Below are 25,624 nucleotides of genomic sequence, written 5' to 3'. Positions count from 1 at the left end.
TCAGCTTTAAAAGTTTTATGTTCTAAGGGACAAGTTCCTAGAATAAGTGTGCGAAAATGTATTGCCCGGGAACACATTTTCATTTAGATATTACAGTTTAGCCAGCGTTCTTGTTATCATTTCTATTAAAGAATTGTTCCTGTACGTGTAAAAATTAACACTTCATATATCACCTCAGAGATCACGGTTTTTTTGTTACTTTTTTATATTTCCAACATGTCTCTAGTTCTTCCTAGCCACGAGTTATACTATACATAAGCCTGAAATAAATATTACTGTTGTTCATTTGTTCTACAATTTGAAATTTGTGTTATTCTCGTAAAGATGTTATTTTTGCTTAGATGTCGCCTCTTTATTTTGAACGAGATAAAGGATTGTACTAGCCAGAGCTCCTTACACATTACTTTACTAACCTAGTAGGAGCTAATTGTGAAACCTTTATAACACAAATCAATATACAGGAACAAATCATGACGTAGCTTCTGAAGTGAGAAATAAATATAAAAGTATGACTAACAGTTACAAATTATTGTACTTTATGGATATTTCTGTTCGTCTAGTTTTATACCACCTGTTTGCATCATGTTTTCAAGGTTGATATTTCTTTGCTATGAGTGATATACTAATATGTATTTAAAAACTAAACCTCATTCATATTATGTAAGAATGTACAATTTATAGCCAGAGACTATCTTGCTTAGAGAGAAATTGTACCAGAAACATGCTGGCTGTCTTTACACAATCTGTTATGATAGTTGTGGTATGAAACAGTTTCCTAGTATTAACCTTGCTTCGCAGATCATAGGTATAAATTGGGATTCATTACTTGCTGAAAACAATTAACTGACTATATGTAAAATTTGAATAACATTTTTAAAACTGCCGTTAACTATCGGATTATAAAATATTGGTTCAGAAAAGCTACTAAAAATGTCATCCAAATAAGCAAAGACTACTTCATGGAGAGCATTATTTCATGTTAAACATCAGAGACTCCTCAACACTTGTACAGCTAACGTGCACTTCCCTAAATTTTCTAGAGTGTAATAAATATGTGTTCAAAAATCAGGTTTGCAAAAGAAATTCAAATCTTTGGGAATTGGAAACAGAATAACTCCGACAAGCATCTACTCCTAGACCTATCTTCTGTTACTAAAATTGTAACTTGGCCTGGATAGGATTTAAATGCATGCCAAAGACATGGAAATGAATCCACTGTTTGTGTAAAGTTGCGCCATGTCTCGTTCCTATTCAAGATTTTTGTTTCAGGAGGAGTTGTGTGACTTGGGCTCAGTAAAGGACGAGGCGAAACTGGAAGTTACGGCAGAGGAGAATGAGATACTGACCCATAGGTGAGTGCGGTGTGCGAGAAGGCGCGTTGTCATGAGTAACATTAGTTTTCTGTCTGTTACGCCATAAGCCAGGTTGTCTGTCTACTAAAAATTAGTTTGTAAGATGGGGTAGAACAGTGTACAAATGGGAAGCATCAGGGTGACACAGGAAATGTACACGTCGGAAATCATGGAAAGAGGAAGACTTTATGATGGCTTTGTGGGATGGAGAGTTATACACATGATGTAAAACACGCAAGCGATGTGGCAAGCTGCTGTTTGAGGATAGATGGAATTATATACCGAGTGTGATCGTTACTGATATGGAAGACTGAACATATGCTGATATTGGCAGGACATAAGTTATATTAAAATTGAAACTCCCGCTTCTGCTAACACCACTGCCATTAAACCAACACTACTACTGCCACTAGAGTCGGGCAAACAGCCTCTTACTCCCGCTCGTTCTCGTAGGCGAGACTAGCTGGCCGATAATGCCAGTTCCGAGAATCGTATTCTCGAGATTGGCACTCTCGGGAACGAGGAATACCGGGTCCCGGCCTGTTATCGCACGGCCGACTTATCGTTATGAAATGCGTACACTGACTGCCGGCTTAATTGCCGCTCATCACTGCAATTCGTGACTCTTTCTGAAATATTAATGTTCATAAAGTAATTTAAGAAGGCACAGCAGTGTGGTATGCAATAATACAGCACATTATGATTGTCGACATTCTTACAGAAGTCACACTATTTTAATGAACTATTTATTGCCTTTCTGGAGAAGCAAAATAATGCAGCACTTTCAGCCGTTACCTAATCCTAAGCTAGTCTAAAACAATAACACGTTATGGTTGGAGCTATGATATACTTTCTCGCTATCAGCATTTCGTTGACATTCCATATTTAATCATTCGATAGTGTTTTGTACACGCTAAAGTAATGGATATCACACGACTGTATTATTATATTGCGCGTTCACATCTGGACGTTTCGTTGTTATTGCGCTGTGTAAGGACGAAATAAATTAATTAATACTTATTTATATTATTATAAGGGACCAAAGACTCTGACAAAAGATATTTTTGTTTCCCAACTGATAAAATGCTGCATGTGAAATGGAAACACTTTTGCAAGGGGAAGGACAGAATTACGAAATAGAGTAGATCCTTTCACAAATTGATCATAATTACTTACAAACGCGTTTTAAGGAACTCGGAGGTTCATTGCCGCTCTCACATAAGCCTTCCATCGGTCTCTACCCTGAGCAAGATTAATCCAATCTCTACAATCATATCCATTTTTATATTATCTTTCCATCTACGTCTCTGCCTCTCCAAACGTCTTTTCCCTCCGACTATCCAACTAACACTCTATATGCATTTCTGGATTCGCCCATACCTGCTAGATGTTCTGCCCATCTCATACCTCTGAATTTCATATTCCTAATAATGTCAAGTGAGGAGTACAATGCGTGTAGTTCTACGTTGTGCAACTTCATCCATTCTCTATCCCTCTTAGCCCCAAATATCTTCTTAAGAATCTTATTCTCGAACAGCCTTAAGCTCTGTTCCTCTCTCAAAGTGAGAGTCCAAATTTCACAACCATACAGAACAATCGGTAATATAACTGTTTTATAAATTCTAACTTTCAAGTTTTTTGAGAGCAGGGTGGATGACAAAAGCTTCTCGACCGAATAATAACAGGCATTTCTCCCCATATTTATTCTGCGTTTCCTCCCGAGTGTCATTTATATTTGCTATATCATAACAGAGAATAAAAGAGGGAACGGTTATTATTATTATTATTATTATTATTATTATTATTATTAAATTAGTTACTTTACGACGCTTTATCAACTGCTATCGCTATCTAGCATCTGAATGAGATGATGGTAATGCCAGTGAAATGAGTCCAGGGTCCAGCGCCGAAAGTTACCCAGCATTTGCTCTTAATGGTTGAGGCGAGAAGACTCAGCCAGGTAAAGGCTGGTTCACAATAAACCGGGAACGGAAACGACAACGAGAAATAATGTTAAAATAAATGCATTTAAATGTGAGCATTCACAATTAACGAGAAGATTGCCGGAGCCCGGGAACGGGAACGTGAAAGTTAATTGTGAATGCTCACATTTAAATGCATTTATTTTAAGAATATTTCCGTTATCGTTGTCGTTTCCGTTCCCGGTTTATTGTGAACCAGTGTTAACTTGTCCCAACCAAGATTCGAACCGGAACCCGATCGTTTCACAGTCAGGTGTGCTAACCGTTACTCTACAGCGATGGATTATTATTCTTCTTCTTATTATTAATTGTTATTAATTATTATTATATTATTGTTATTATTATTATTATTATTAGTATCACTGTTATCATCATTATCATTATCGTAATCATTAGGATGATCAAGATTATGATTATCAGGATTATTATGATGGTTATTATTTATTATTGTCTTGTAAGTTACCATTAGGTACAACGAATTAGAAATCTTATTAATTCTTAATTTGTTATTCTCGTTCCTATAACATATAGGATAATTATTGTAAACCATATAGGCCTATGTCATTTTATATTGCAACATGGCTGCAATACAATAAGGATTGTTCTGTAACAATACTTTATAACGTGCACACCAGTAGAAAGTGTAGTTTTCTATAGTATAGGCTGGTTCACAATAAACCGGGAACAGAAACGAGAACGGAAATAACGTTAAAATAAATGTAGCCTACAGTATTTATATGTGAGCATTCAGAATAGTTAATTGTGAATGCTTACATTTAAATACATTTATTTTAACAATATTTCCGTTCTAGTTCTCGTTGCCGTTTCCGTTCCCGGTTTATTGTGAACCAGCTTTTAATATTTTCATGTTTCACATCATTGTGTTACAAACTATTTTTTTATTTAGTTGCTACAAAAGATAGCCTAATTACTGTAAAGTGTAAACCATCTTGCACCATATAGCCTCATTTTCAACTACCTGTATTAAAATATCATTTAATACTATCCGTACAATAACGGGTTTTCATGCGTTGAAGGGTTCCGTACAAATTTTACGGAACAAACGTTTGAGTCATGAGTCTTTCGCAAACAGCTCTTTGGTTAACTCGCCGTTATTCGAGAACCAGTAAAGATTTTGAGTTGCCATCACTTTTAAAAGTAATTTCCATCCTTTCTCAACATTTCTCTCGCTTTGACCCCCCATCTGACGTGAAAAACAAAAAAGTTTTCAGCCTACAAAGGTGAAGTTGCAAATGTCTATTCTGAACACATCAATCTCCATCGAAGTTAATATTTTTTTTCTCACTTTCCAAAAAATATTTTCAGTTCGATTTTTTTTCCTATGTTTTCCTTAGACATTGAGCTATCAATCCAAAAAATTACAGCGCGATTGATTAAGTATTATAGGAGCTACGACATGATATATATTTAAAGAACCGGGAAGTGTATAAGCCAATGCTTCCTATAGCAGCACGGCCCGAGCGATATCGCTTGCTTATCAGTACTACAGTCCCGCCTAGACCTCCGAGACTGTCGGGAGTGATCTAGTATCGGTAATCTCGGGAGCAAGAGAATCTCGTGTTCTCTATCAATGAGTCATTTGGCTACGTTAGGTACTCGCGCACCGAGCGAGACTACGATGATTGCGCAACCGAGAATGGGCGATAATATGAGGCAGTCTGCCCGACTCTAACTGCCACATGTGGTGCTGCCTTAGGTCCATTATCCTTCACCTTGGTCAGTGACGCTTGTGCCACTGGATGAAGCACTTGTGTAGCCTTGTCTAGTACTGTATTACTATTATTGTTAGTATTATTATTGTTATTACTATTATTGTTTTTATTACTATTATTATTATTATTATTATTATTACTATTATTGTTATTGATATTATTATTTTTATTATTCACATTAAATCGTGGATTCTTTTATTATTGTTATTACTACTGTTATCACTATTGTCGGCCTCGGTAGTGAAGTCGATATAGCACTGGCCCACTGTGTTCGAGGTTGCTGGTTCGATCCTGGCCCAGGTCGATGGGATTTAAGAGTGTTTAAGTGCGACAGGCTCATGTCAGTAGGTTTACTGGCATGTAAAAGAACTGCTGCGACAAAAAATTCTGGCACATCAGCGATGCTGATATAATCTCTGCAGTTGCAAGCGTCGTTAAATAAACCATGGTAATTAAATTTATTATTATTATTATTGTAATTATTATTGTTATTATTATTATCATTATTATTATTATTATTGTAATTATTATTATTATTATTATAATTATCATTATCATTATTGTTATTATTATTATTATTGTAATTATTATTACTTACAACTTACTTACAAATGGCTTTTAAGGAACCCGAAGGTTCATTGCCGCCCTCACATAAGCCCGCCATCGGTCCCTATCCTGTGCAAGATTAAGCCAGTCTCTATCATCATACCCCATCTCCCTCAAATCCATTTTAATATTATCCTCCCATCTACGTCTCGGCCTCCCTAAAGGTCTTTTTCCCTCCGGTCTCCCAACTAACACTCTATATGCATTTCTGGACTCGCCCATACGTGCTACATGCCCTGCCCATCTCAAACGTCTGGATTTCAAGTTCCTAATTATGTCAGGTGAAGAATACAATGCGTGCAGTTCTGTGTTGTGTAACTTTCTCCATTCTCCTGTAACTTCATCCCGCTTAGCCCCAAATATTTTCCTAAGCACCTTATTCTCAAACACCCTTAACCTATGTTCCTCTCTCAGAGTGAGAGTCTAAGTTTCACAGCCATATAGAAGAACCGGTAATATAACTGTTTTATAAATTCTAACTTTCAGATTTTTGGAAAGCAGACTGGATGATAAGAGCTTCTCAACCGAATAATAACACGCATTTCCCATATTTATTCTGCGTTTAATTTCCTCCCGAGTGTCATTTATATTTGTTACTGTTGCTCCAAGATATTTGAATTTTTCCACCTCTTCGAAGGATAAATCTCCAATTTTTATATTTCCATTTCGTACAATATTCCCGACACGAGACATAATCATATACTTTGTCTTTTCGGGATTTACTTCCAAACCGATCGCTTTACTTGCTTCAAGTAAAATTTCCGTGTTTTCCCTAACCGTTTGTGTATTTTCTCCTAACATATTCACGTCATCTGCATAGACAAGAAGCTGATGTAGCCCGTTCAATTCCAAACCCTGCCTGTTATCCTGAACTTTCCTAATGGCATATTCTAAAGCGAAGTTAAAAAGTAAAGGTGATAGTGCATCTCCCTGCTTTAGCCCGCAGTGAATTGGAAAAGGATCAGATAGAAACTGACCTATACGGACTCTGCTGTATGTTTCACTGAGACACATTTTAATTAATCGAACTAGTTTCTTGGGAATACCAAATTCAATAAGAATATCATATAATACTTCCCTCTTAACCGAATCATATGCCTTTTTGAAATCCATGAATAACTGATGTACTGTACCCTTATACTCCCATTTTTTCTCCATTATCTGCCGAATACAAAAAATCTGATCAATAGTCGATCTATTACGCCGAAAACCGCACTGATGATCCCCAATAATTTCATCTACGTACGGAGTTAATCTCCTCAAAAGAATATTGGACAAAATTTTGTACGACGTCAACAAAAGTGATATTCCTCGAAAGTTACCACAGTTGGTTTTGTCCCCCTTTTTAAAAATAGGTACAATTATGGACTCCTTCCATTGTTCTGGTACAATTTCCTTTTCCCAAATAGCTAGTACAAGTTTATAAATTTCGCTATATAATGCACTTCCACCCTCTTGTATTAATTCTGCTGGAATTTGATCGATACCTGGAGACTTGTACTTTTTCAGATTTTCTATCGCAATTTCGACTTCTGAAAGCGTGGGTTCGGGTATAAATGGCTCAGCAGTTTGTATTTCAATATCGTCCCGATCATTTCTATTTGGCCTATGTACATTTAGTAGTTGCGCAAAATAGTTTTTCCATCTGTTTAGGATTGATGGAGAGTCTGCAAGCAAGTCACCATTCTCATCCTTGATCACGTTTACCCTTGACTGATATCCGTTCTTAAATTCCTTTATACCCTTATATAAATCTCGAATGTTTTTATTCTTACTATTTGTTTCTATCTCATTCAGTTTTTCCTTCAAGTAACCTCTCTTTTTATTCCTAAGTGTACGACTTGCTTCCCGTCTTTCATTGAAATAATTATCTCTCTTCTCCTCAACTGGATCCTGTAAGAATTTCAATTTTGCCTGTTTCCTTCTTTCTACTACCATGCAACAATCTTCATCAAACCACGGTTTCTTTTTCTTAGTTTCATAATAACCTATGCTCTGCTCAGCTGCAATTTTGTTACTATCTCTGATATTTTCCCACACGCTATTAACATCTAATTCTTTCTCAACTTCGTCGGAAGTTTCTAAAGTGGCAAACCTATTCGAAATTTCGACCTGATAATTTTGCTTAGCTTCCTCGTCCTTTAATTTCAAAATATTGAATTTAGTAATATTAACTTGTTGCTCTACTCGCTTGGCTACTGATAATCTTTCTCTTAATTCTCCAATCACCAAATAATGGTCAGAATTACAGTCTGCACCCTTGAAAGTTCGAATATCTACTATACTAGTATGTCTCCGTTTATCTATCAAGATGTGATCTATTTTGTTGTGTGTCAATCCATCTGGAGAAGTCCAAGTATATTTATGTATATCCTTATGGGGGAATGTTGTACTTTTGACAATTAAATTTTTCGATGTGGCAAAGTTGACTAATCTAACTCCATTGTCACTACTAATTGCGTGTAGGCTCTCTTTTCCAATTATTATCATTATTATTATTATCATTATCATTATCATTATTATTGTAATTATTATTATTATTATTATTGTTATTGTTTTTATTATAATTGTTATTGTACTTATTATTATTATCATTATTATTATTATCATCATTATCATTATTATTATAATTATTATTATTATTATTGTTATTGTTTTTATTATAATTGTTATTGTACTTATTATTATTATCATTATTATTATCATTATTGTTATTATCATCATTATTATCATTATTATTATTGTTATTATTATTATTTTTATTGTTATTATTATCATTATTATTATTATTATTATTATTATTATTATTATTATTATTATTACTAGTATTAGTATTATTAGTATTCACATTAAATCATTGGATTCTTTTATTTATTTGTGTGTTGTAATTTTAATCGTACGTTGAAATTTAATCTAAATCTCGAACACTTGGTCAACAAGAACTCCACCAATAATTCGGGATGGTTTGGGCTTCAGTGTAAGTTAAGTATTATTAATGTAAACGTCGCTGTGATATTTGATAATATTTTTACAGGCTGCAAATTCAAGTCTACCACTGCCAAAAAGGCGTCTCAAGTTATGCAGTGATAACTTGCCTAAACTACGATCGAATATTTTACTTTATATTTTCCATTGTGTGGTGGCTTCAGTATCTATTTCTTGCTTGCTAATATTGCCAGTGCACTGTGCTACTAATCCAGCTTCTTGTCGATGAATTTTAGACGAATACACAATTTGTCACTGACATTATATCTCAATTAGTAACAGTAAAACCTCACTTATGAGTTTGACTCTAAACTGCTGTTGAGTTGCAGTGTTTATATTTAATTGTATATTTTATATTCGTGAGAATTCTTATTCAATGCGACTTGTATGGTCTGATATGACTTCTTTTTATAGTGTAATGGTTATTTCTGATAGTTTTACAGGCAATCATGACAGACAATCCTCAGATTGCGAAAGATTTGCACTTGAAGACCACACGACTGTTGATAAGGCTGGCAAGCATTCTGTTTCGGCTCATGGATCTAAGAAGCTGTTCAAATGTGACGTCTGTGGAAAGTGTTTCTCGCAATCGGGTGCCGTAATAATTCATAAGCGTGTGCATACGGGCGAGAAACCTTTCAAATGCGATGTGTGTGGAACTTGTTTCTCGCAGTCGGGTTCCCTAATAACCCACAAGCGTGTGCACACGGGTGAGAAGCCTTTCAAATGCAATGAATGTGGAAAGTGTTTCGGACAGTTGAGTTCCCTAACTTACCACCAACGCCGTCATACGGGCGAAAAGCCATTGAAGTGCCAAGTTTGTGGAAAGTGCTTCTTACGGTCAAATCAACTACATAGGCACGAAAACCGACATACCGGTGTGAAACCTTTGAAATGCAAGCTTTGTGGAAGGCAATTTTCGGATTCGGGTAACTTAAAGAGCCATGAACGCATTCACACTCGTGAGAAGCCATATGCATGCGGTGTTTGTGGAAAAAGTTTCACGCAGTCCAGTACTAAAAACAAGCACGAACAGCGGTGTAACCGTGAGAAGTTATTCAAATGCGAAAAGCGGAAAGTGTTACCTCCGTAGTTTGTGTCGAAATCTCATCTGATTTATTAATAATGTTTTCAGATTCTTGTTGTCTTACAGATAATACACGGAAGGTGACAATCCATTTAAGTGGGATATTTATGGAATTAATTGTATCCCTCAGTAAAATTCCAAGAATTAAATCTGCATACTAAAACGATTTAGTACGATTTTTTCATTTTAGTATTTCATTTTACGACAATTTATGAACTTTGGTTATTCAGCGTCTGATTTAGTACGATATTCGTAGAACATTTTTTTTCATATATAATTAAATGCTAAACAGAAGGATATAAATTAGAATCCATCTAAATGAGGCTGTTCAGAATGTTTTTCTGCTTCGAGCTTTCTCAAAATCCATTCATGCCTATAAACAGCAATAATAACTTGAACATCGACGTGTGTTTACAAAGTTTCTTTTGTTCGGAAAACCTAATTCGATAGTTGTATCGTGCTCTATTGAAGTATTCTTGTATGATGCGTGTGGAAAGTGTTTGAAACCTTTCTTTAATTTCGAAATGGATGGACTTCACTTTTTTTTTTTTTTTTTTGAGAAACTGGTCGAAAGCTGATTCCCTGCCCAGGGATCTTCAAAATGCTTAACGCCAGTAAGCATGAGAGAAATTGTGTTGTTAAACAGCTTCATTCGTGATTGAGCTCAGACTTCAGAAATAATCGCAATAAATCTAAATTTGTGATCCAAACAAATGCCGGACAGGAACTTACATCAACAACACTCTTCAGATTTTGAAAATGAAAATAATGACAATAGATTAATCAACACAGCTGAGGAGTATCTGATCGCAAAACACATAATGAGAACATTCTGTTAATAAATGAACAAATTGCTAATCCTCAGAACCCGCTCTATCAGTTGTCACGAAAAAACTTATTATGGCTCAGTTGCACCTGTCAGATCAGTGTTCCCCTCCCTTCTCCTTCATTGGTCTGGTAAACCCTATTGTAAAACCACGATGATCTAGTCAATTGGCGTCCGACCTACAAATAACATCTCCTTCCGACAAACTCTAAGGAAACCTCTAGGTTACATCTTTTCAACAGTTTACTTACAATATCTAAAGTCACAAAATCACATAATATTTGTCGTCGGGATTTCAGATGCCTCTTGGCTCGAAACATTGAGGTTATGCGGGTACAATGTAAATCTCCGAATAGATACAGTTTCGATTGAAACAAACTGACCAATTTGAACCAACATGTAATAACTATATTACGAACTGTTTTAATTTTGTTATATTGTTAACTAGCCATACCCGTTCGCTTCGCTGCACCTGTTAGAAATAAATATAAAGTAATTACATAATTAAAATAGGACATTTGGTCCAGGGAACATCCGTGTTTGATAGAAGGATAAATTGTTTATTATGTAACTTAATTGGAATTATATTTAAATATTTAATATACGATCATTTTGGTCCACAGAGCAGTCATTTGGTGCAAGGACAATTCCTGTAACATGTTTCTTAATTGTTATTACCTGCAAATAACTAAAATAGGATCATTTGGTTCAGAGAATATCGGTATTTGGTGCAATCATAATTCGTTTAACATTTTTCTAAATTAGTCTTGTATGCATCCTTTAATAAATCACTCCAAATTAATGTCAATATAAAGTGGATTCTGTATGGTAGACAATTTTTTATTTTGGCCTGACTGCATCTTTTTTTCTTTGTTAAGTTTATTTGTACACGCTTTAACATCTGTGGTGATGTTGCGTGTTTAGAATGTGTGGCTATATCAGTAGGCCTTTTTTTATTCTTGTTTCCGTTGTGTAACTGAATATACATTTTGATTCATGTTAATCGTATTGGTAATTGAGGCGTTGATGAATCATGGCATGTAAATTTTCAAACTGATATTTGCCTTTATGACTAAGGGAAAACATAACAAACCCCAGTCGGATTGGTGGGACACAGAGTTTGAACCCGTGACCTCCCGAATGCGAGTCTCGAACTCTATCGTCTGAGCGAACTCGGTCGGTTGTGCATCATTGTTTATGTAAATAAAAAATGAAGAGTAATGTGTTACATAAATATTATTTTAAGAAACCCAGGAAACGAATATAGGTAAATTATGAGCCAGGAACGCCGTTTGTTGACACTTTCTAAAATAACTCCTCTCCACTAAGCTCAATGGTAAAAATACTTATTTTCAATCCACATCTGCTGTATTTTTGGCCCAGTAAAAATACTCATCTTTACGACAAAACTCTTAAAAATACTATTATGTTCTGTGGACAAAAAGAAACTGAAGTGTATAAAATTAGAGTATTTTATATGGACCAAATAAAGTTTAAATAATGGAGTTATACAATATTTCGACAGAATATCGAGTTTACTGTGCTTAAAAATCTATTTTAATTTTACCTCAGTCCTCGTATAGCATTACATCCATCTAGAGGAACTACAATTTCAAATAGTAAAGGAATTATCGATGACATTGTCATTATTGGCAGATCCATGAAATATGTAAAGGAAGTGTTCCTGTCCTTGGAACAGGCTGGAAAAGAAATAGGCCTCGTCATCAACGAGAGGAAAACGAAATATATGTTGGCAGATAATGGAAAGATAGGTGACAAAATAGACAGCCTGCAGATATCAGATTATAATTTTGAGAAAGTTGACAACTTAACATATTTAGGATCAGTGGTCATTAGCGATAATAACATGTCCAAAGAAATCTATAATCGATTAATGAAAGCAAACAGAGCATATTTCGGCTTGAAATATTACTTTAGTTCGCATGCTCTATCCAGGAAAGTAAAAGTTATTCTTTACAAAACATTAGTGAGACCAGTTTTGACATATGCGGCAGAAACGTGGTCAATCTCCAAAAACGATGAAAAAAGATTGGAGATTTTCGAAAGAAAGATTCTGCGAAAGATCTGTGGCCCAACATTTGAGGAAGGTCTCTGGAAGAGGAGATGCAACTATGAATTATATAGACTTCTAGGAGAGCCAAATATAATCAATACAGTTAAAACTAGCAGATTGAGGTGGGCAGGACATGTAATACGCATGGACCCAAGTGAACTTTGCAAAAAAATTGTAATAACAAATCCGGGAGGTCAGAGAAGACGAGGTCGACCACACTTGCGGTGGATTGATGGAGTGGAAGAGGATGCAAGAATTGGAAGGCTGCTACACAAGATAGAGACGGATGGCGACAATTACTAAGGGAGGCCCAGGCCCACCAAGGGCTGTAGCGCCAATGATGACGATGATGAAGGAATTATCAAAATGGGTTAATTAGCTTCTAAGATAACTTCATACAAACGCACAATCATTCTCTGTATATTAATATTGATAAAAATTTATATATTTCCATCATAAAATAGAAATATGTCTATAAAAATAGTGTTAAATAATTAATATTCTCTGCTTGTGTGCAATGCTGCCTTAAATGGACGGAGTCATTTGTTTTCATTTCATGTTAGCGTATTAGCACAGTCTAGTATATATAGTCACGAAGCTCAATACGTAGGGAATATGCATCCATTGATAGTTGCTAACTACTAGAATTGCTACTATCGCCGCATCACAGACAATGCAAAATAGTACCGGATGATTCTGCTATTCCTAGTACACTAATCACCTCAAGCTTCGTGACTGACTGTATATATTAGACTGTGGTATTAGTCTGAGTGGGTGGTGATCAAATGTAATGTTATTTTAAAACTCTTGTATCTCCTTAAATATCAGTCCTCTCAAAATTTTGCGCAGAATAGAACTTATCGGAAATCGTTTTTAAAGAAACTTTTCTTATGTAATATTTTTCTTCAAAATCAGTAATAAGGGAAATATTTCGATTTATTTAATTCAGGCCCCCTTTATAACCCCCCTTTCAAATTAAGTATTTTGAATGCCGTATAGCGTAAAATCTAAGTTGGAACCAACTTAATTTATATTTCAATTTTCATAGCAATCTGTTCAGCCGTTATCAAGTGAAAATGTAACAAACAACCAGACAGACATACAAACAAAAGTTAAAAAAAAAAACTATTTTTGGTTTCAGGATGGTTAATTATTACATGTTAACACCAGTTATTTTTGGAAAATCGAAAATTACCAGAAAATTTCGGTTACAGATTTATTCTTAGTATAGATATGTGTGCCTTTAATATTTCAAAATTTAACTTGTATGATAGTGTGTTGCTTCAACCATGTGTACCATCTTCATATATTTGATCTTCATAACCTGAAGATGACCTAATGGAGTAGAAAACGTTTCTTAATTAAAATATTCACAACATGTAATAGGCCATTAACCCGTCACATATTTGTTAAGGTATTAGACAGAACTTAATCGCTCGTAATATTGATATAATCTGTGGTGTTCGGGTAAAGGGGTATAAGTCATTTTTTTGTCCAGTGGAATTTTGTTCCCCAGATGAACACACAAGTTAAATTATACAAGTGGGTGTGCAAAAATCAAAGAATACTAGCAGTTGATGTGTTTTATTTGTATAGAAAATTATTTGTAATAAGGGTTCCAAGTTTAATTTTCATTTATCTCCGAACTCATTTTTATGACTTATCTCCCTTTACCCAAACACCACAGAATATAGGCTGTACATCGATAGGTCGATTAAAGAGAACAATACGTAAGCTGAACTCAGATGATAGTTGAACCAGGTCAGTTTTGTTTAGTAAACTGTCCGAAGATAGGTCTGAACTACAAGTGATACCAAGGCACCACTTATGAGGAAACTGGGCCAGGATATAATGAGGTAGAGTGACCTGTTCCTTTTCCCCTCCATTGCAAACATCGCCGATCGGCTATATATTACACAGATCAGACCTCAGATGCATACAAACAATAGGTCAATCTTCTTATGGGACAAGAACTCGTAATATGGGACAGCATCTGTAATAAGGGATATGTGGCAACCTTAGTTGTGACTGTGTGGCTTATTCCATCCACAATAATGGCAATCAGTTGACCTGAAGACCTATTTCATAATGTACTTCTATATGTGACAAGGAATTAAATGACCGTAGTTGGGGTAGTGGCCAAATAAAAAGTTCGAATTACTTACAATGTTATTTCTGTTACAGAACAAATAAGAGTCTCATATGATGTTGGTTCTTGAGGTGTAACTCTAGTTGTACGAACATCCATTCAGTACCGGAGTTATCCTGTTGCAGGTTGACGATTGATAGAAGCACCTGCCATACCTGTCCTTTAACCCTCAATTGGTATTGCTTTTTAAATGTACGTTAACGATATCTATCCATATGGGTCTATATTGACCCGTAGATACCAGTTGAGGATTAAAAAAATGAAACACTCACTGTTAAGTCCGCATATAAACTCGCCTTTTAATGTCAGACAATTTAAATGAAAGTTTCAGTCACCCTTATCAAAGTATTACATTGGGAGATGTCAGTGCAAAAATTCTGATTGGGGTTGTCGTACTACAGATCCAGCTGGAAAAGTGCTACATTGTTTGTTGTCTATAAATACTTCTCCTCTCCCATATAATCTTAACTTTGAAACCATTTTCTAATAAACGTAAACTTTCAAATATATGTGGTCTAAAGGGGGAACAAACAGCCCCTAGTGACCAAACGGCGTAACATACGAACGATTTTGTGAATATTATTGACAGACAACTATAAACTTAATTCTTACGGTGGAAACATTCGGTATTTTTTTTATTTCAGTGTTAAGGGATTAAGATGTTCGCATTTGTCTCTACAATGGAAGCAATCTACAATAGTTCGTATTCTTAAACAGGGTTCACACAGAAATTTAGATATCCATTTCCCTGACACTATTTGGCTCAGTAAATAAATTTTCCCTGATCAATCATTGAGTACTATTGTGAGTGTTAAGTTCTGGTTCCACATTGGCTTTCAATCTTTGAATAAAAACTTTATTAGTTCTCCTATTTGCAGTGTGCAAAACAATATTAATAAGAATTTGAACCAGTGAAATTTGTCTTTAATGTGTTTGAATATTGCAGTTCATCTAATAAAATTAATTGCTTTTCCTCCCGACTGATATTCCAAATAGCATGCTGTAGGTACGCTAATAAAAAGTTAAAAGTACTTCAGTTAATATGCACTTTGTGGGAAGCTTTTCTTCAACATTGTAACATCAGTCTATTATTAATCAGAGGAGATAATTCTTATGTTAATGTGATGAAACAGATGTTGAACTCAAATCGTCGTGTGATTCCGTCTGTCTTTCTTTTCCCAAAGACTTCACTAAGCTACAATTCGAAGTTTTCGAGAAGAATTGCGATGTCTTGAAGATGAATCATGGAAGACTCTTTCAGGACGGGGAGAAAGTGTTGAGATGTACAGCGAAGTAACAGCTGCCAGCATTTGGATTGTTAACAAGAAAGGGCTCTTGACTAGTGCATGGATATCTAGCCTGAAAATGGCAGCGAATTTAGCAGCTGTTCATTCTGTTTCCGGCAGATCTCTTGACGGTACCCGGTGCAGACATGGCTGTCAAGAGATCAAAACTTTAGCACACGAATTGGGATTCTGTGAACAGGAATTGCTCTTGAGAATCCCTAGACACCATCTTATACAATACAAAATTGCTGCTGCAATAAGAAATAAGGGCTGGATAGTAGAAGAAATATCCTGTCTAGCCGAAAATGTGTCAACAAAATGAGTAGATATTTTAGCGCACAATGGTGACAATAATTAGAGCATCTTGTGGACCCCACGATACGTTTTGAAGCAGAATGTCATCAGTCAGCAGGTCCACCGTGAGAAGAAGTCGTACTATGAGTCTACAGTCAACTATTTCAAGCTGAAATATGCCTTAATTCACGTTGAAGTATTCGGCTTGCTCATAGGTGCTCGAGGGACTATACCAGCTTTTTTCGAAGAATTTCGACGGAAATTTGCTCTGCCAACATCTCTGAGGAATGACATTGTGGTAACAGTGTTAAAAAAAATCCTGTGAAATCTGATTAATCACATGATGACACATTAATAGCAATTGTAATTTTTCTTGCCCCTTTCTTTGTTTATTTTTTTTTTAATATAATTATCTATGTTTACATATGTATATTTATTTTGCAGGATGTACTGAGTCTGTAAGGGCTACCCTCAATGGGGGCAGTTTGCAACTAATTAATTACATATATACAGGCCTACATTCCGTATATAATGTAATATATTTTATTGGCCTCCACCGCCCCCATTGACATCAAATGCTCTCCTTAACTCTTTATTATCCTTATTTTTAAAAATATATCATAGATATTGAAATAAGAAGAAAGACAGCCAAGCTATACAAACGTAAAACAGTTATATAAACAACAGAGTGAAGCTATACAAAGAAAATAAAAAAGCTATATAATAAATATCTTAAAGCCACCAGCGTGGCTCAGTCGGTTAAGGTGTTTGCGTGCCGGTCTGAAATTGCGCTCGGGCGCGGGTTCGATCCCTGGTTGGACTGATTACCTGGTTGGGTTTTTTCCGAGGTTTTTCCCAACCGTAAAGTGAATACCAGGTAATCTATGGCCTCATCTCACCAAGTACCATCTAGCCATCACCAATTTCGCCAATGCTAAATCACTTCGTAACTGATACAGCGTCGTTAAATATCCAACTAAAGAAAAAGTAAAGATCTTAAAAGAGCTGTACAAAACACTGTTTTTGGAATAAAAGAGATTTTCAATTATATAAAGCAATTACAAGACAACACGTATTATAATAAACTAATCCGGTCAAGATGGGTTCCCCCAAGTTGGTGACTGGGGGGTGCAATGGTGGCTCTTGTGCATTCCTTTCTGCACATTTATTGTATTATCACCATCCAGCCGTTTTCGTTCTCTCGTCTTTCTCATCCCTATATTTCTTACTGCTGGCCACCATTGCATGTGGAATGCTCACCACATTATCACAGCCATTTTCACCTTTCCATCCCCGCTGTATAAACTTGTCACGTCCTCCTACATGATGGGATTTGTTGAGAATGCCTGATTAGGTCTCACATTTCTTCCCCTTCTAGCTACTTATATTCATTATTAGGTTAAGTTTTGTAGGCTTATAACTCCCGTCTCACCAGCGGGGATCTTTCCTATCTCCGTGGTCCTGTCCCACGGTTTCGAGCGGCACTTCCGAACTGTGTAGCCTAATAGGGCGCTCAGCAACGAAGCAATAGTGGACCCTTCACACTGCCCCTATATGCAAGTCTAGGTGCGGAGCCCGGACCAGTAGTCATGTACACTCACGTAGAACCCCAATGGGGGTCCGGAGCGACTTAAACGTCCCGGTGACCGACTCTGCTCGCCGGAGTGGATATATCGCTCCGACGTGTTACCGCTGACGTATGGGTGTCGCAGTGTAATCAACCACAAGTTCCCTGAAGCTGCGTGTGGTCTCGGATTGCTCCGGCTTTGGGAGGTGGGTCGGAGTTAGCTGAGTAGTCCGGCGGTTGTGTTCAGTGTATGCTCAGTTTGAAGGGTAACTTGCGTGAGGTATGTTGCTTGGGATCGGGCTGTGGGGGAGTTCTCATAGCTGGCACAGACCGTGAAGAATTTTTAGGTGTCTTTTCTTACGCCCCCCCCCCCCAGTAGCAGGCTGACGCCGATGGTTCCGTAGGGGAGACCAGTTCTGTATGTCCTCGCTCTCTTCTCCCCCACCCTCAGAAAAGCATAACAAAAAACAATATAGCAATAGACATGGCTGGTGGTAATATGACGAACATTGCAATGGACTTGGACCCTGAGAAAGTAACAGTTAAAGTGCCGCCTCCAAAGTTTACTAGTATCACATTGGATGGAACAGAAAAGACTATGAAGAATATCTGTCCATTTTACGTGAGACGCGCATTCAACGGACTCGTTGGGAAAGTAAAAAATGTAACTACACTAGATCTCTCCTCATCGAGACTCTATCTCCAAAACAGAGTGAGAAGCTGTTGAAAGCCAAGCTGCTGGGGTCTTACCCTATTAAAGTGGAACGGCTCTCCTCGCTGAACACCACGCGGGGAGTACTGCATATGGATTCTCTAGACGGCATGTCTGATGAGGAGATTCAGCTAGAACTGGCGTTTATTACGTAAGCGGGACGGACAGACTGTTCCCCTGAGCACCAGCGAATAGGGATTATAAAGAATGGACACTGAGCTAATTTGCCTGTGTTTTGTTTCTCTGTGCGCCAGCGGCTAGTTCCACTTTCAAGCGCTAGAGGTAGTGTAATCGAGCATACGCTAAGTTAATAATTGAGAATAGAATTAAGGCACAGGATCCAAACATCGCCTACCTTATTGCATAATCCAGTAACGCTTTGCTTCAAATAAATTCAAGTTAACAGCTTTTCCTTATTTCTCAGTGACAAACTAGTTGTAATAATAATATTTTATATTTCAGATATCATAAATTATATTATGAAATAATATAATACATTATAAAATTAAGATCGAATTCGTTTAATATTTGTATATAATATAATATAGGTATATGGTTTTACTTCTCGTGAGAGTTTTGTTTTTCCATTTTCAGTGCTATCAAATCATTACATATTTTAATTGTTGTTGGGGTCAACGTCTTAACTCTCATTATAAAGGAACTCTAGAGTCTAGACATTACAGTTAATGAAGGATTTATTATTTTATGGATCCAATTTATTTTATTTGAGTATATAATGTACCTAGATGTATTATTTATATGTGTTATATTTCCGCTGTGTCGACTGCTAGCTGGTGTGATGTCAGCGCCAACTCTAGGGAGAAGGCAGAATCTGACGCTCTAGCTGGCTTGAAGGTCATTTGTCCAGCTACATCAAAGGTACCGACGCGAAGTGTCCATTCTTTATAATCCCTATTCGCTGTGAGCACTGTCTTTTTGACCTTCGAAAAGCCTGTCCTACCAGAATACATCCTTGTCGGGTATGAGCGTGTCCCAGTTCGTGCGTATGTCCCGAACCCAATGCGGTGCTTTAGGTGCCAACGGTTCGGACATACGCAAAAACAACATCATATTTAAGTGCAAAGTTCGGCGGTGCTGACCTCAGGGATTCGAATACTACCCTCTGCAAAGTTATAAGAAAAAAAACGAGTGAGACAAGAGGAGAGGCTAGAGAGAGAGAGAGAGAGAGAGGGAGAGAGAGAGAGAGGAGAGACAGAGGGAGACAGGACGAAGTTCCTCTTTTGCCTGGTAGACAACGAGTTAGAAAGAGAAGAATATTTTAACTCGTTGGTCGTAGATGCCGCATTCACTATTTTTGTTCCACTTTCCTCCAATAAATGTCATCCCATCCTAAACCCCTATTTACACCCTTTCCCGCTAGAGTGAGTGGTCATCTTGTGCGGGGAAAAGTGGGAACGGGTCGTGGGCGGAGCTTAGCGTTCTCTGTTTATTACGATTTTACATCCAAGTTGTTTAACACAGTGTCTATCACTAGGCTACATCAATGTATTGTGGTACTGTTTCCGAATTTCGCGCCGCAAACACTCCCTTTAATAATTTCAATGGAAAAATTGTTCCGGGGCCGGGTATCGATCCCGGGACCTCTGGTTGAACGTACCAGCGCCAACTGAGCTACCCGGGAACTCCACCCGACACCGTCTCAACTTTTCCCTTTATATTCACACAACTCGCGTGGGCTGACGAAACGCCAGAGACCCACATCGAGTGCACACAATCTCTGTGTGACTTGGAATTGCGGTTGTCTGTTAACGTACACAGAATTTCCCTTGAAATTATTCAAATCTGCTTCACAGGGAGCTTTACCTGAAAGACTAATTTGCACTCCCTTTAATGCCTGATACTAGCCGATTCAATTTGTGACATTTTCCTTGCCTGCCACTCACGGGTATGTGTCTCTAGTAAGTATTACGAACTCTTTGGGTACTGTAATATTTAACACGCGAAAGATATTTAATACGCGTACATATTCCAATGTCTTTCGTTTTTGTTTCAGTGCTCACGGTTCAGTTGATCGTAGTGTAAGCTGTTGATCATCTGCAATAGGCAATTGCATATTGTCGTTCTGAACTGATGATAGTAATTCGGCGATTATACCTGGTTGAGTTCTGAAGACGGCCAATAACTGGCTGAAACTAGTTAACCAGGTATTGTAATATTAACACGCGAAAGATATTTAATATGACTACATATTCCAATGTCTTTCGTTTTTGTTTTAATGCTCACGGCTCACTTGATCGTAGTGTAAGCTGTTGATCATCTGCAATAGGTAATTGCAGATTTTCATTCAGAACTGGTGATAGTAATTATGGTTCATTTTCATTTTTATACTTAATAGAGGTGAGTCTGTATATGTAAATATAGCCAAATTTTGCCTTCGGTGTGTTTCTCATTCAAGTCATTTGTTTATTCTCTTATTATACAAGTCATCTGGTACCTCACAATTGGTATGCCGTTTTATAGGGATACATATTATTATAGGATATCGCTTAATTTTCGTCAAGTTTGACAAACGATGACGTCATAACATGGCCGACGTAAACCAATATTGTCTAAAAAGCAATATCACACAATTTGACGATATCCCATTCTGAACAGAGCCCATCCACACTTATCCGAAATAGGATATCAGCAAAACAATTTCACAACATTCCATTCTGGAATACAACCCATCCGCTCTTATTCAAAATAAGATATCATCAACACGATCCCATAGGTGAAATTTCGGCAACTCCACACTATACACCGCAGAGAAAACGCACTTATATAATTGATTCCACAGTATTCGGCGTCATGTCACTAGATATCACCTCAACTAACCCACTAATATTGACTATGTATTGTCAGTATTGTAATATTGACAATGTATTATTTTGTAAATGTGTATTAGTTTTAGAACTGCTTCTAGTTTTAATTTGACATGTCCAACAGCATCCTGTATGATCATTAGGACGAAATAAAATACATACATACATACATACATACATACATACATACATACATACATACATACATACATACATACATACATACATACATACATACCTTCTCACATACATTGACTTCATGTCACCCATATATCACCTCAACTAACCCACTAACCATGTCACATACCTCGGCTTTCATACAAATAATAAAAATACAGCACAATAGTATAATAAAGAGACCAAATTTAAAGAAACCAACCTTCACATCATTTACAAAATACCAATTCCCACTGCAGTCCTCTTACAATTTTGAACCCTAAATTAAATACAAATAAAATGAAACAACGAACAGCTCCACACACACACTTACTTACCTACAAATGGCTTTTAAAGAAACCTGGAGGTTCCTTGCCCCCCTCACATAAGCCCGCCATCGGTCCCTATCCTGAGCAAGAATAATGCAGTCCCTACCATCATATCACATCTCCCTCAAATCCATTTTAATATTGTCCTCCCATCTCCTATCTACGTTTCGGCCACCCCAAAAGTCTTTTCCCCTTCGGTCTCTAACTAACACTCTATATGCATTTCTGAATTCGCCCATACGCACTACATGCCCTGCCCATCTCAAACGTCTGGATTTAATGTTCCTAATTATGTCAGGTGAAGAATACAAGGCGTGCAGTTCTGCGATGTGTAACTTTCTCCATTCTCCTGTAACTTCATCCATGTTAGCCCCAAATATTTTCTTAAGAACCTTACTCTGAAACACCCTTAATCCCTGTTCCTCTCTCAAAGTGAGAGTTCAAGTTTCACAACCATACAGAACAACTGGTAATGTAACTGTTTTATAAATTATAACTTTCAGATTTTTTGAGAGCAGACTAGATGAATAAAGATTTATTAATTTGTCCTACAGAATAATATCTGTAATATTGACAGTATTTGAGGAGAAAAATTCGCTCAGTAGCCGGGGATCGAACCTGGTTCTACTTACCAAGCGCTCTGACCACTGAGCTACGCCGAATTCAATCCACAGTAGCGGATCGAACTCTCCTCCTTCAATGTTACCCTTTGGTCTGACTCCAAGTTAGGCATATATGTTGAAGTTTTATGTCCAAGTCAACTGCCATTATACAAGGGGCGCACTCAATTGAATTACTTATTTGGCCGGGATTCCGCAGTTAAGTGCACAGTAATCTGTACAGAATATGCACTGCTAGCTATGAGAATATATATTTATTAATTTGTCATACAGAATAATATCTGTAATATTGATAATTAATATTTGAGGAGAGAAATTCGCTCCGGCGCCGGGGATCGAACCCGGGTCCTTGGTTCTATGTCCTTCCTTTGGGTTGGATTTTGGATGGTAAGCCGCTTCCTTGTCTGGTATCTCCACCGTGACCTCTCTGGTATGAGTAACTCTTCCAGTATAGCTCCCGGTTTCATTGGATACACACAAGCCCTCCTCCCTCCCACGTAATTCAATAGACCTATCGTACTGAGATTATAGAATACAAGATTAAGGGAAGCTATTCTGAATAACCTAGGACGGCTCTGTGGTTCAGGAGTGAGAGTGGAAACAGATATGCCATTTGAAGTAAGACATAGAAGAAACCGGCTACTACCTTATATGAAAGCAGCGAGGGCGAAAGGTCACTTTCCTAAAATATATGAGGATAAACTGAAAGTGAATGGCAAATGGTATGATCTGGGCTTTTGCCTGAGGAATGAAAATCATCCATAATTTGGACTAACGAGAAGAACGAAAGAGGACAATGGACATATTTCAGTTTTGTAGAGGGAAGCAATAAGGAAAGAGCTGGCATTCGACGATTGCTACATAAACCAAGGGTAAGAACAGGAATGGTGGAAAAAAAATCATCCCAAGTGCAAGGACAGAACAACTGATAGTCGCAGATCACCACACATTAACAGGAGGAAATAGTAGCGAGGTGGGGAACCCACGTACTGACGTAAGAGGAAGTGTAAAGATGATGACACGACATGGCAAAGAGAACAGTATCAGTAACATGATCATGCAGCGTTTAGCAGAATTCAAGTTTACAGAGAGTGGCAGTAAGGGCAGCGCACCCCAGCAGAAATGCGGACAAGACTGGAGCAAAGTAGATGGAGGTGAGAGGGGGGAAAAGAGAGAAACCAGGATGCGACAAGTGATAGGGAGGAAGGAAGACATAGGAATAAGGGTGCGAGTATAAGTGGAAATCTAGCATATGCAAGTGAAAGCATGGGGGCGGGAGGGGGGGGAATAGAAGAGGAAGAGAAAAAACCATTCAAAACAGTACCGGCATAAATTACCCATTTTTAGATTCAGTGAGTGTGAGATAGAGGTAAGACTGAGACGAACAGTAAAGAAAGGTCAGAACCCGAGACAGCTAAGGATTTGGATATTAAAATTTCAGCGGTATCAGATGCGACTGAAAAATGTGGAAGGGAAGTGGAACTGTAAAAGATTGATAACTGTAAGGAAAAGAGGAAGTGAATAATCAAATGTGTAGAGAAACACAAAAGTATTTACAGGGGGCGAGAATAGTCAGAACGGATTTGGTGTAAGTGGAGTAGTGAAAAAGTGAAAGTGAGCGCAAATACGAAGAATGAATAATAATAGTGAAAAAGTGTTTAGAGAATTGGATAAGTGACAGCAAGAAAGTAGTATAACCCTGTGAACATTTGAACAGTAACTGAATATAAGAGAAAGATAGGAGAAAAGATCAATGGAAAAAATTGGGTAAATAATAAAATATGATAATGAATAGGAAAAGGTGAAATTGAGATTTTAATTAATATTATTTAGAAAAAAGGGGAGTTGAAAGTACTATATAATATTAGAGATTAGGATTAGTGAAAAGATGAGAATGTAGGATAAATATTTTTTTATTTTATTGGGTTATTTTACGACGCTGTATCAACATCTAGGTTATTTAGCGTCTGAATGAAATGGAGGTGATAATGCCGGTGAAATGAGTCCGGGGTCCAGCACCGAAAGTTACCCAGCATTTGCTCGTATTGGGTTGAGGTGAAAACCCTGGTAAAAACCTAAACCAGGTAACTTGCCCCGACCGGGATTCGAACCCGGGCCACCTGGTTTCGCGGCCAGATGCGCTGACCGTTACTCCACAGGTGTGGACTAGGGTAAATATTGAATGGGAGATTAGATAGAGTAAGAAGTTAGTGTAAATTAGAGTTATTTGCACTGCAAAGATTGTGTTAATGGCTACGAGAAATGTGAGGCGCACCAAGAAGTTCTGTGGCGCAAATACGTATCATATATTAAGGAACAAAAGTTATTTATAGCAGTAATTTTCCAGTTTGAAGATTTCACGCAGGCTGTTTACTAATGGAATACATGATGAATTCCAGCCAGGCCCTAATTTCATTTTTGGATGGTAATAAGTGTGAAAACAATAAGACAGAAGGAGGGAGGGGTGAGAGGGGGAGAGAGAGAGAGAGAGCGGGGAAGAGGGGTAGCGAGAGAGAGAGAGACAGAGAGCTGTATGTATATTTTAACCTCTGTTACAGCAGCTTACATTCTGCAGATGTGTCAACACTTAAATGTCTGTTACAGTCGTGATGGATGTGATCAAGAAGGAACCCGAGGTCGACCCTTTGGCTGTACACTGGAGTGATAACACTGATAGAGATGAGAAGAAGCCCTTATCGGAGGTACATTGACAGTCACTGGTTGTAATTGCTATGTGCGACATGTTTAACATTGTAGTACGTGACATAGAATTAGGTTATATCGGTATATCTCCCAGTTTATAGGTAGCATACATTCACTATATAAACTAAGAAATTTGAAATCTGTAGTTGTTGGTCGTGTTTGCCTTCATGTTACGTGTTGCCTTGTTCTTCTGTACTCTTTCATAATATTTCAGAGCCGATAATGGCCGTGGTTTAAACTGCGTTTTAAATTAACCTTCAATCATAAATCCTCATAAGTTGTTAATGTCCTCCATATTTTAATGAATACAGTTTGTAAAATCTTAAAGACGAATTTTA

The 25,624-nt window shown here is 37.2% G+C and overlaps 1 protein-coding gene across 5 annotated transcripts in view; it reads left to right on the top strand.

Moving 5' to 3' along the window:
- Positions 1–25,624, top strand: part of LOC138692569 (zinc finger protein 235-like) — a 52,366-nt gene that overhangs the window by 4,821 nt on the left and 21,921 nt on the right. Inside the window, exons 2-3 of one of the 5 annotated variants that reach the window (XM_069815553.1) lie at positions 1,270–1,352; positions 25,188–25,285. In XM_069815553.1, coding sequence (XP_069671654.1) covers positions 25,193–25,285 — 93 coding nt within the window. In that variant the 5' untranslated portion in view covers positions 1,270–1,352; positions 25,188–25,192. Of the gene's footprint in view, positions 1–1,269; positions 1,353–20,566; positions 20,819–20,901; positions 21,012–25,187; positions 25,286–25,624 lie in introns of those variants that run through there. The other 4 variants (XM_069815555.1, XM_069815550.1, XM_069815552.1 and 1 more) reach the window with 4 other exon arrangements.

The sequence above is a fragment of the Periplaneta americana genome, chromosome 17 (genome assembly GCF_040183065.1).
Source record: "Periplaneta americana isolate PAMFEO1 chromosome 17, P.americana_PAMFEO1_priV1, whole genome shotgun sequence".
In the NCBI taxonomy this organism is placed as follows: domain Eukaryota; kingdom Metazoa; phylum Arthropoda; class Insecta; order Blattodea; family Blattidae; genus Periplaneta; species Periplaneta americana.
The sequence above is the reverse complement of the archived record's forward strand: the minus strand, read 5'-3'. Positions and strand labels throughout refer to the sequence as shown.